The following is a 12,103-nucleotide window of genomic DNA, read 5'->3' as shown; positions in this document are numbered from 1 at the left end:
AGACAGACAGACAAGCAGACAGGCAGACAGGCACACAGACAGACAGAGATGCAGACAGGCAGACAGACAGGCAGACACAGACAGACAGACAAGCAGACAGGCAGACAGAGACAGACAAGACAGACGGACAAGCAGACAGGCAGACAGAGATACAGAGAGACAGACAGATGGACAGAGACAGACAGACACACAGACAGATGGACAGAAAACCAAAGTAGGTTTTGAGTAGCTTGTCAGGCATGGCCAGACAAACTCAGATAGTGGGGTACAAAAATGTGGGCACTCCTGGTTTGCATGTCAGTTACCAAAACCTAGACCCAGGTGATTTACTGGTAGGGCTTCAGTGAGTCGGGTGACTATATTTCCAGCGCTGAACTATTCATGTTGAAGTAACTCCATGCCTTCTACAGTAACCGACTGGGGTGGCTGTTCTGCCTGCTGTCGGTCAGAACCAGAATCATGTGTACTGGCTGTGCAGATTTGCACACACATGGGACTGTGACTCTGGTGTCGTGGCTCTCTCACTGTACTTAACATAGACTAACAACACTACAACACAACACTCTCCATATATAAACACAAGGACTGACTGATACTGGTGAAATAAGAGGTGATAAAGTGCAGTGGTGCAGGGCGTCCGGGTGGTGTGGCGGTCTATTCCATTGCGTACCAACAATGCGATCTTCGGTTCGAATCCCCGTGTTACCTCCGGCTTGGTCGGGCGTCCCTACAGACATAATTGGCCGTGTCTGCAGGTGGGAAGCCGGATGTGGATATGTGTCCTGGTCGCTGCACTAGCGCCTCCTCTGGTCGGTCGAGGCACCTGTTCAGGGGGGAGGGAGAACTGGGGGGAATAGTGTGATTCTCTCACGCGCTACGTCCCCCTGGTGAAACTCCTCACTGTCAGGTGAAAAGAAGCGGCTGGCGACTCACATGTATTGGAGGAGACATGTGGTAGTCTGCAGCCCTCCCAGGATCAGCAGAGGGGGTGGAGCAGAGATCGGGACAGCTTGTAAAAGTGGGGTAATTGTCCGAGTACAACTGGGGAGAAAAAAGGGGGAAATAATCCAAAAAAAAAAGAAAAGTGCACTGGTGAAGAGAATATATCAGAGATGCTGAAATACATGTTAGCAGCTTACTGACACACGTGTCTGAGGTAGCTGTACATGACAGAGTGTACTAGTACACATACAATGTACAGAACAGTATATACAGCATGTACAGTACAGTATATACAACATGGACAGTATATACAGCGTGTACAGTACAGTATATACAATATGTACAGTACAGTAGATACAACATGGTTGGATTTATTGACAGTGTTAAGAGTTCATTTGAATGACAGCCTGCAAAAAGAAAGTGTTTTTATATCTGGTTGTTTTGGGGTACAGTGCTCTGTAGCGCCTACCAGAGGGGAGGACTTGGAACAGCTTGTAACCAGGGTGTGATGGGTCTGCAGTGATGCTGCCTGCCCGTTCCCTGACTCTAGAGGTATATAAGTCCTGAATGGAGGGCAGGTTGGCAGCAGTGATTTTCTCTGCAGATTTATCTGTCCGTTGTAGTCTGTCCCTGTCCTGTTTGGTGGCTGATCCAAACCAGACAGTGATGCCGGATTGACAGAGCTGCCCTTTCTGAAACCCGACAGGCAGATGAAGGACAACTGAAGGAGGAGAAGGGTGATGTACACTTTCTTCTGGAAAGGAAAAACTGCTGATGAGCCCAGGATCCGCGGCATTGGATTTGCCATCAGGAACCAGATCATCAGCCACCTGTCTGAACTTCCTGTGGGGATCAGTGAGCATCTCATCACCATCCATCTGGTGTTTGCCAACAACCAGATGGCAACAGTTGTGAGTGCCTATGCCTCTACTTTAGATTCTGAAGAGGAGTGACGAAGGACAGGATTAGGAACAAGTATATATTGGGGGGACAACTCAGGTTGGACGGCTTGGAGACAAAGCAAGAGAGACAAGACTGAGATGGTTTGGACATGTGTGGAGGAGAGATGCTGGGTATATTGGGAGAAGGATGCTGAATATGGAGCTGCCAGGGAAGAGGAGAAGAGGAAGGCCAAAGAGGAGGTTTATGGATGTGGTGAGGGAGGACATGCAGGTGGCTGGTGTGGCAGAGGAAGATGCAGAGGACAGGAAGAGATGGAAACGGATGATCTGCTGTGGAGCCCCCTAACGGGAGCAGCCAAAAGTAGTAGTAGGAGTAGGAGTAGTAGTAGTAGTAGGAGTAGTACTCTATGTTGGATGCCCACCTTAGGTCCTGGGAGATTGTGGAACCCAGAAATCTGTAGGTTTTCACTGCAGACACCATGCTGTTGAGTATGGTGAGGGGGGAGGGCAGCGTTGGGGGACTCCTCCTGAAGTCCACTGTCATCTACACTGTTGTGTTCAGCTCCAGGTTGTTATGGCCTCACCAGAGGGCCAGCTGTTCAACCTACCATCTATATGCAGCCTCGTCTCCATCCCGGATAAGGCCATGATGTACCATGGATTCCTCTCAACAGTTTGCGGTGTGCGGTGTGGACCTAATTAACTGACTGTGGAAAAGCTGCACCACAGCCTGGGTTCCCCGTGACAGAGACATGGACATAGATCATCTATGAGGGCACAACAACCCATTTATACAACATCTTTAAAAACACCAGAGCTAAAACCCATGTAAAAAGACTAAAACAAACACGCATTCGAGTCTTTTCAGTACAGAGACAGAGAGCTGGCTCTGGCGTCTTTATTTGGGGTGTAGCAGTGTTGTAGTCCAGTCACTAAACCTCGAGTCCGAGTCGAACCTCGAGTCCCCAGTGTTTGAGTCCGAGTCCGAGTCCCCAAAGAAGAGTCCGAGTCATGTCCCCATTACCTGAGTCCAAGTTCGAGTCATCAAGGTTGAGTCTGAGTCGAGTTCCAAGATGGACTCCAGTGCTCCACTCTGGCACCGTAAAAAAGTTGACATACAAATAAAGAAGGTCTACACGAAACAAAACGACACAGCCCTCACCATTTCAAAGGGAGTTTATTTACTTTGTGACACAATAGCCAAACAAAAAAACGAACAAAAACAAAAAAAAAAGTCTTTATCAATTAACAAGACCGAGTCCTCATCTCCAACTTCCGAGTCCGAATGCAGTCAATGCTCAAGTCCAAGTCCAAGTCTGAGTCATCAGTGCTCAAGTCCAAGTCGAGTCACAAGTTCTGAAAATCAGGACTCGAGTCGGACTCGAGTCCAAGTGCTGGACTTGAGTACTACAATACTGGGGTGTGGTATCAATTTATTTGTACTGAGTTAATTAGACTAACTCAGGACCCTTGGTCCACACCTCACTCTGCCACACAGTTGTACAAGGATGTCAGAATCAAGATAGTTCACTTCCACCAACAAGAATGCAACAAAGAACTCTCGCAGCGCTTCAAACTACCTATTTTAACTGTAAGAAACATTATCAGAAAATGGGAGAAATTACGTGATAATTACCACCTTATTACTAGGAAATTACTATGTAATTACTATGTCATTTCCGACCCCCTAAAATAAAGTGTAACTGCAACTGGAGACGCAAGAACGGCATTGGAGATGAGAGATGACGTCTACGACCAGATTGTTTCACAAGTAGTGGACACGAGTCAAATGTTTCTCCACACAAACATCTCCAAACACCTGGCATTTTAGGTATGGGTGTAGATGTTTCAGCCGATGTGTTCCGCCTCTTTTGCTCCCCACACGGACTGTTACCAACATACAACCAAAGCATGTTCCTGTACAAATCGCCGCCTACTCAAACATGATTCGTCAGCACTACCCGGAAGAAAATGGAAACAGAAACCGGAACATTTCTGATACCAAAATTTCGTCCCGTGCCAATGACAACAATACAACATACTTTAAACAACAAATACCTACATGGCAGTTGCCAGAAAGAAGCCTTTCCTTCAGCCGCCACACAACAGTCAGAGTCTGAAGAATGGAAAAGAAAACGTGGAAGCCTGAAGCCTTTTGGAACAACGTGCTTGGGACTGACCGAACCAAAATGGACTCTGGCCACAACCAAAGAAGGTATGTTTGGAGAAAAAAGGGTGGAGCATTTGTAGAGAAAAACACCTCGCCAATTGTTAAGCATGGGGGTGGATCCGCTTTGCTTTGGGGTTGTGTAGCAGCTGGGGTCAAATGAAAAATTGTGCGGGTGGCAGGAAGAATGGAATCAAATATTAAGAAATTTTAGAGGCCCATGTTCGAAGATGAGTCCAGAAATTGAAGTTGAAGACAGGTTGGGCATTTCAGCAAGACAATGATCAAAAGCATACCTTGAAATCAACCATGCGATACCGCCAGGAAAGACGGGTGAAGGTTTTGGAATGGCCACCACAGTCCCTGGACTTGAATATCACTGAAAAACTGTGCAGAAATCTCAAACATGCTGTGCATGCGAGGAGGCCAAGGAAAATGTCTGTACTAGAGGTGTTCCGCCAGGAAGAATGGGGAAAATTCCAAAAGCAAGAAATGAAAGACTCTCAGCTGCATTTGGAAGCTTTGGCAAGCTGTTACAGTTGCTGAGGAAGAGTCATAAAGTCCTGACAGGGTTCCCAAACTTTTTCACAGGGATTTTTTCCTTTTTTAAAATTATTTTGAAACTATAAGAATTAAAACAAAAGGCAATCTTGTGTTAAAATTTGAAGAAATTTGTCATATTTCATTTTGTACCATTTAGAGGTCACGTCTGTTTATGTAGAAATTAATTGTAAAAGGCATTTTGACGAGGGGTGCCTACATTTTTGCACACCACTGTAGCTCACCAGAACAGATTTAGTGGATAAGGAGGTTTGAGTGTGTGCTTGTGTGTGTGTGTGTGTGTGTGTGCTTGTCTTACATGGGTGCAGTTTGTTGTGCATCTCTGGCTGAGATGTGGAAAAGAGCTTCACCATGATTGGCTGATCACTGGTCCCATCCTCCAATCGAAGCCACCGATACTCCAACAGCTCCACCCTCTGACCTTTTCAACAAAATCACTCATTTAAACAGTGGGTGAGTTTGTCTGTGAGTAGGAAGGAAATACATTTCAGTCAAACTGATCTCACCAGGGTGACCGTCCGCCTTGCTCCTGATTCGCTCTGGCCGGCCAGAAAATGTCACCAAGCCGATGACATCACACAGGTGGCCGTGGGGACAGTCCAAGAGTTCCTTCCTGCCAGGGACAGGAAGTTATGAGCCAACCTTCAACACGACAGTCATTCAAACTCAAACTGTTCTATGCCTGGTGGCAAAATTCACCCCCCCCCACCCTTTTCTCTGCAATTCTACCTGGCCAATTACCCCACTCTTCCGAGCTGGCCCAATCCCTGCTCCACCCCCTTTGCTGATCCAGGAGGGCTGCAGACTACCACATGCCTCATCCGATACATGTAGAGTCACCAGCCGCTTCTTTTCACCTGACAGTGAGGAGTTTCACCAGGGGGTGTAGCGCATGGGAGGATCACGCTAGTCCCCCCAGTCCCCCCTCCCCCCTGAACAGGCGCCCCGACCGACCAGAGGAGGCGCTAGTGCAGCGACCAGGACACATACCCACATCCAGCCTCCTACCCACAGACACGGTCAATTGTGTCTGTAGGGCTGCCCGACCAAGCCGGAGGTAACACTGGGACTCGAACCGGCGATCCCCGTCTTGGTAGGCAATGAAATAGACTGCTACGCTACGGGGAAGGTGGTTCGAATCCCCATGTTACCTCCAGCTTGGTCGGGAGTCCCTACAGACACAATTGGCCGTGTCTGCAGGTGGGAAGCCGGATGCGGGTATGTGTCCTGGTCACTGCACTAGCGCCTCCTCTGGTCGGCCGGGGCACCTGTTCAGGGTGGAGGGGGAACTGGGGGGAATAGCGTGATACTCCCATGTGCTACGTCCCCCCAGCGAAACTCCTCATTGTCGGGGGGAAAAGAAGCGGCTGGCGACTCCGCATGTATCGAAGGAGGCATGTGGTAGTCTGCAGCCTTCCTTGGATCGGCAGAGGGGGTGGAGCAGAGACTGGGACGACTCGAAAGAGTGGGGTAATTGGCCAAGTACAATTGGGGAGAAAAAGGGGAAAAATACAGAAAAAAACTGTCACACGCAGGCATCCTCCTGCAAGGATCAACCCATAAACATCCTGGGTCAAAGCTCTGTGACGATCGGGAAGAGGTGACGGGGCAGGACAGTGATCTCTGACAGCCCCTAGCCACAACCTGGCACACAGGCAGTGGTTGTATGATCAGTCGCTAAACCCCTGGGACTGAAGCAGAATGGCTTTTTGGCTGCTGCACCTATGACTTCTTCTTCTTCTTTCAGCTTGCTCCCTGTTTCTCAGGGGTCACCACAGCACATCTTACAGTTTCCATCAGTACCCTGTGAGGGCACAGCACCGATGGTGACTGTTCTTAACCTGGGCCTCGACTGATCCGGTATGGTGTTGTCAATCCGCATACCGATTTGGCAAAATTTTATGTCAGATGCCCTTCCTGACACAATCACTAACCATATGGACGGGGGCACAGGTAAAGCACCGGATGCCATCCCAGTATTCATAGACTTGCGCCCATGTCTGTTGCCCTTGCTGCACCCATGACTATGCAGCTCTATTTAGGATTCGCTCCGCTCACCACAGTTGGGGAGGGGGCTAGAAAAGGTGCCCTAAACATAGTCTGTCTCATATCTCCTCCCTGGAACACTGCATCCAGAGGGATCCCCACCATGCAGTCAGAAACAGAAACTCATGTATTTTGGAGCCTGGAACATACGAACACTCATGGACAATCAATCCAGCAATCGACCTAAACAGCATACTGCCATCGTCGCCCAAGAGCTGAGAAGATTCCGGATTGATATTACCACACTCTCTGATTGGCTGACTAAGGGTTGCTGAAAGAACAGAAGAGTGGTTACACTTTCTTCTGGAAAGGAAAAGCAGCTGATGAGCCGAGGATCCACAGTGTGGGCTTTCCCATCCAAAGCAGCCTCATTCCCCACCTTGCCGAGCTTCCTCTGGGCATCAATACATGCCTGATGACAATACGACTGGCGCTTGTAAATAACCAAAGCATCACTGTCATCAGTGCATACGCTCAAACACTTGACTCACAAGACGAAGTAAAGGAGACCTTCTATACTGACCTGGACAATGTTCTCATCAAAGTCCCCTAGGAGGATCAGCTAATCCTGCTTGCAGATTTCAATGCCAGGGTGGGATGAAGTCACAATTTGTGGAAAGGTATAATTGGCAAGAAACGAGTTGGAAACACAAACTCCAATGGCATCCTGCTGTTAACAACATGCTCAGAACACATATCCACTCCAACCTGTCCATCCAACAGACAAGTCCAGGATGCCATCAGGAGAATGAAAATTAACAAGGCTGCGGGTCCTGGTGGAATACCAGCAGATGTACTGAGGGCAGCTGGTCCTACACTCCTCAGACATAGCCATGCCCTGCTACTTAAAATATAGAAAAAAGAGGAAATCCCTGTGCAACTTAGGGACCCACTCATTGTCTCTAGCTTTAAGAAAAGGGACAAAGCTGAGTGCTGAAACTACCATGGCATTTCCCTGCTTTCCACCACAGGGAAAGCCCTGGCTAGGGTCTTGACCAACAGACTCCTCCCAATATCAGAGCATTTTCTGCCAGAATCCCAGAGCGGTTTTCATCCTAACAGAGGCACCATGGACACGATTTTTACTGCTCACCAACTCCAACAAAAAGCCCAGGAACAGAATCAACCATTGCACATGGCCTTCACAGACTTAACCAAAGCGTTTGTTTTCATAAACCACCAGGTCCTCTGGCTAGTTCTGTCAACAACAGGCTGCTCTGACAAATATATCAGAATACTAAGACTACTACGTGATAATATGTCAGCTAGAGTACTCAGCAGTTATGGGCATGAGACAGAGTCCTTCAAGGTCCACACAGGAGTTAAACAAGGCTGTGTCATTGCCCCAACCCTGTTCTCTGTGTTCATTACCACCATCCTCCACCTCACGGGTCCCAATCTGCCTCAGAGAGTCAAAATCATGTACAGGACTGATGGGAATCTCCTGAACATTAACAGATTCAGGGATAAAGGTAAAACCACCACCACATCCATCACAGAGCTGCAGTATGTCGGTAACAACGCCTTAGTGTCCCTCATAGAAGAGGACCTACAGAGCATACTTGATGCCTTTGCAAAGGCATACAAGCAGCTTGGCCTGGCCATTAACATAAAAAAGACCCACATCCTCTACCAACCCCCACCCAACAGAAATATGCCTGCTCTGCCCCCATCCATCTCTATAGACAACACCAGACTTGAAAACGTGGAACAGTTCCCATACCTTGGCAGCCTTCTCTCCTCCAAAGCCAACATTGACATTGAAATACACCATCGTCTCAGTTTTGCCAGCCGGTGCTTCTCAAGATTGATTAAACAGGTTTTTGAAAACCGCGACCTTCAGGTCAGAACAAAAATTCTGGTGTACCCTACTGTATGGGTCAGAAACCTGGACCACATATAGCAGGCACATGAAGGCCCTCGAGGCATACCAACAGTGATTTCTCAGAAAGCTCCTTAAAATCTACTAGGAGGATAAGCACACCAACTTCAGCATCCTCGAGGAGGCCAACATGCCTACTATAACTGCCACCATCGCACAACATCAGCTGAGATGGACAGGCCATGTCCTCTGCATGTCGGACTCTCACCTCCCGAAATAAGTCCTTTACTCTCAGTTTGTGACAGGACACTGTGCCCCAGGAGGACAAAAGAAGCGATATAAAGAGAACATCAAGTCCTATATCAAAAGGCTTGGCATCAACCTTAACACCTGGGAACAAGCAGAAAAAACAGGGAAGCCTGGAGACTGGCTGTCCATGAGGGTGCTGGGCACTACAACCATGATCTCCTCCGTGCTGCTGAAAACAAACGCACTCAGAAAGTAGCGAGTTACCAGAAAAGCCCAAACCCCATCCTCAACCACTCCTTCACACCCTTGCCCACATTGCCCCAAAGCTCTAGGATCGACCTCTACATCCACCTGAAGACCCACAAGGACCTAGAAAGAGGACAGTCATACTCGACCCCAAGTGACCGCCGATGATGATAGTGTGTGTGTGTGTGTGTGTGTGTGTGTGTGTGTGTGTGTGTGCGTGTGTGCATACCCACAGTAGAAATTGTACACAGGTTGAGGTGGTCGGTAGTTGGGAGATACACAGAATTCTGGGAGGATAGAGATATGAGTGGTAGGATTCCTGCTGTTTACACTGATCTCTAGAGAGAGCGAGAGACAGAGACAGAGAGGGAGAGAGAGACAGACAGACAGACAGAGACAGACAGGCAGAGAGAGACAGAGAGAGACAGAGAGAGAGACAGAGAGAGAGACAGAGAGCGAGAGAGAAAGAGAATGAGCACCAGGTTTGACATCACGCTCAGTGTACCTGATGTGTGCGTGAGCATATACTTTTGCATATGCGTGTTGGTGTATGTGTATGTGTATGTGTGTACCTATATCTCTGTCCTTGGCAGCATATCTTGGTTTGACTCGGTAGCGGCTTAGTTTGAGAATCTGACCCGGTCTCAGAGATCTGTACCACTCAACACACACACTGTTCCAGAGAACCACACACACACTGGCTGTCCTGTCACACACCTCCAGCATCGCCTGGAGACACACAGACAGACACACAGACAGACAGAGAATCAGTATTTGGTCTAAATTCTTTGACAACATAATCCAGCCAGTAACTGGTTAATACACAGTCAGTATAACTACAGTAGCTGGTTAATACACAGTCAGTATAACTACAGTAGCTGGTTAATACACAGTCAGTATAACTACAGTAGCTGGTTAATACACAGTCAGTATGACTACAGTAACTGGTTAATACACAGTCAGTATAACTACAGTAGCTGGTTAATACACAGTCAGTATAACTACAGTAGCTGGTTAATACACAGTCAGTATAACTACAGTAGCTGGTTAATACACAGTCAGTATAACTACAGTAGCTGGTTAATACACAGTCAGTATAACTACAGTAGCTGGTTAATACACAGTCAGTATAACTACAGTAGCTGGTTAATACACAGTCAGTATAACTACAGTAGCTGGTTAATACTCAGCCAGTATAACTACAGTAGCTGGTTAATACACAGTCAGTATGACTGCAGTAACTGGTTAATACACAGTCAGTATAACTACAGTAACTGGTTAATACTCAGCCAATATGACTACAATAACTGGTTAATACTCAGTCAGTATGACTACAGTAACTGGTTAATACACAGTCAGTATGACTGCAGTAACTGGTTAATACACAGCCAGTATGACTGCAGTAGCTGGTTGATACTCAGCCAGTATAACTACAGTAACTGGTTAATACACAGTCAGTATGACTACAGTAACTGGTTAATACACAGTCAGTATGACTGCAGTAACTGGTTAATACACAGCCAGTATGACTGCAGTAGCTGGTTGATACTCAGCCAATATGACTACAGTAACTGGTTAACACACAGTCAGTATGACTGCAGTAACTGGTTAATACTCAGCCAATATGACTACAATAACTGGTTGATACTCAGTCAGTATGACTACAGTAACTGGTTAATACACAGTCAGTATGACTGCAGTAACTGGTTAATACACAGTCAGTATGACTACAGTAGCTGGTTAATACTCAGCCAGTACGACTACAATAACTGGTTAATACTCAGTTAGTTTGACTACAGTTGCTGGTTAATACTCAGTCAGTATGACTACAGTAACTGGTTAACACTCAGTCAGTATGACTGCAGTAGTTGGTTAATAGTCAGTATGACTACAGTAACTGGTTAATACACAGTCAGTATGACTGCAGTCGCTGGTTAATACTCAGTCAGTATGACCACAGTAACTGGTTAATACTCGGTCATTATCACTACAGTTGCTGGTTAATACTCAGTCAGTATGACTACAGTAACTGGTTAATACACAGTCAGTATGACTACAGTAGCTGGTTAATACACAGTCAGTATGACTACAGTCGCCAGTTAATACTCAGTCAGTATGACTACAGTAACTGGTTAATACTCAGTCAGTATGACTACAGTCGCCGGTTAATACTCAGTCAGTATGACTGCAGTAGCTGGTTAATAGTCAGTATGACTACAGTAACTGGTTAATACACAGTCAGTATGACTACAGTAGCTGGTTAATACACAGTCAGTATGACTACAGTCGCCAGTTAATACTCAGTCAGTATGACTGCAGTAGCTGGTTAATAGTCAGTATGACTACAGTAACTGGTTAATACTCAGTCAGTATGACTACAGTAACTGGTTAATACACAGTCAGTATGACTACAGTCGCCGGTTATTACTCAGTCAGTATGACTACAGTAACTGGTTAATCCTCAGTCAGTATGACTACAGTAGTTGGTTAATACTCAGTACGACTACAGTAACTGGTTAATACACAGTCAGTATGACTACAGTAGCTGGTTAATACTCAGTCAGTATGACTACACTAAGTGGTTAATACTCAGTCAGTATGACTACAGTAGCTGGTTAATACTCAGTCAGTATGACTACACTAAGTGGTTAATACTCAGTCAGTATGACTACAGTCGCCGGTTAATACACAGTCAGTATAACTACAGTAGCTGGTTAATACTAAGCCAGTTTGACTACAGTAACTGGTTAATACTCAGTTAGTATGACTACAGTCGCTGGTTAATACTCAGCCAGTACAACTACAGTAGCTGGTTAATACTCAGCCAGTTTGACTACAGTAACTGGTTATAGTAAGTATGACTACAGTCGCCGGTTAATACTCAGTCAGTATGACTGCAGTAGTTGGTTAATAGTCAGTATGACTACAGTAACTGGTTAATACACAGTCAGTATGACTGCAGTAACTGGTTAATACTCAGCCAGTATAACTACAGTAACTGGTTAATACACAGTCAGTATGACTGCAGTAACTGGTTAACACACAGCCAGTATGACTGCAGTAGCTGGTTGATACTCAGCCAGTATAACTACAGTAACTGGTTAATACACAGTCAGTATGACTGCAGTAACTGGTTAACACACAGCCAGTATGACTGCAGTAGCTGGT

General features: G+C 46.5%; 1 protein-coding gene across 1 annotated transcript in view; it reads right to left on the bottom strand.

Annotated features, from left to right (window-relative positions):
* si:ch73-71d17.2 (RPA-related protein RADX) overlaps positions 1-12,103 on the bottom strand; it is a 60,129-nt gene that overhangs the window by 32,483 nt on the left and 15,543 nt on the right. The window contains 4 exon segments of the mRNA XM_056300522.1: positions 4,871-4,993; positions 5,079-5,185; positions 9,165-9,273; positions 9,508-9,664. Of these exon segments, the coding sequence (XP_056156497.1) occupies positions 4,871-4,993; positions 5,079-5,185; positions 9,165-9,273; positions 9,508-9,664 (496 nt within the window).

This window comes from Lampris incognitus, chromosome 20 (assembly GCF_029633865.1).
Source record: "Lampris incognitus isolate fLamInc1 chromosome 20, fLamInc1.hap2, whole genome shotgun sequence".
Classification (NCBI taxonomy): Eukaryota; Metazoa; Chordata; class Actinopteri; order Lampriformes; family Lampridae; genus Lampris; species Lampris incognitus.
This window is presented reverse-complemented; position numbering and strand designations above follow the sequence as displayed.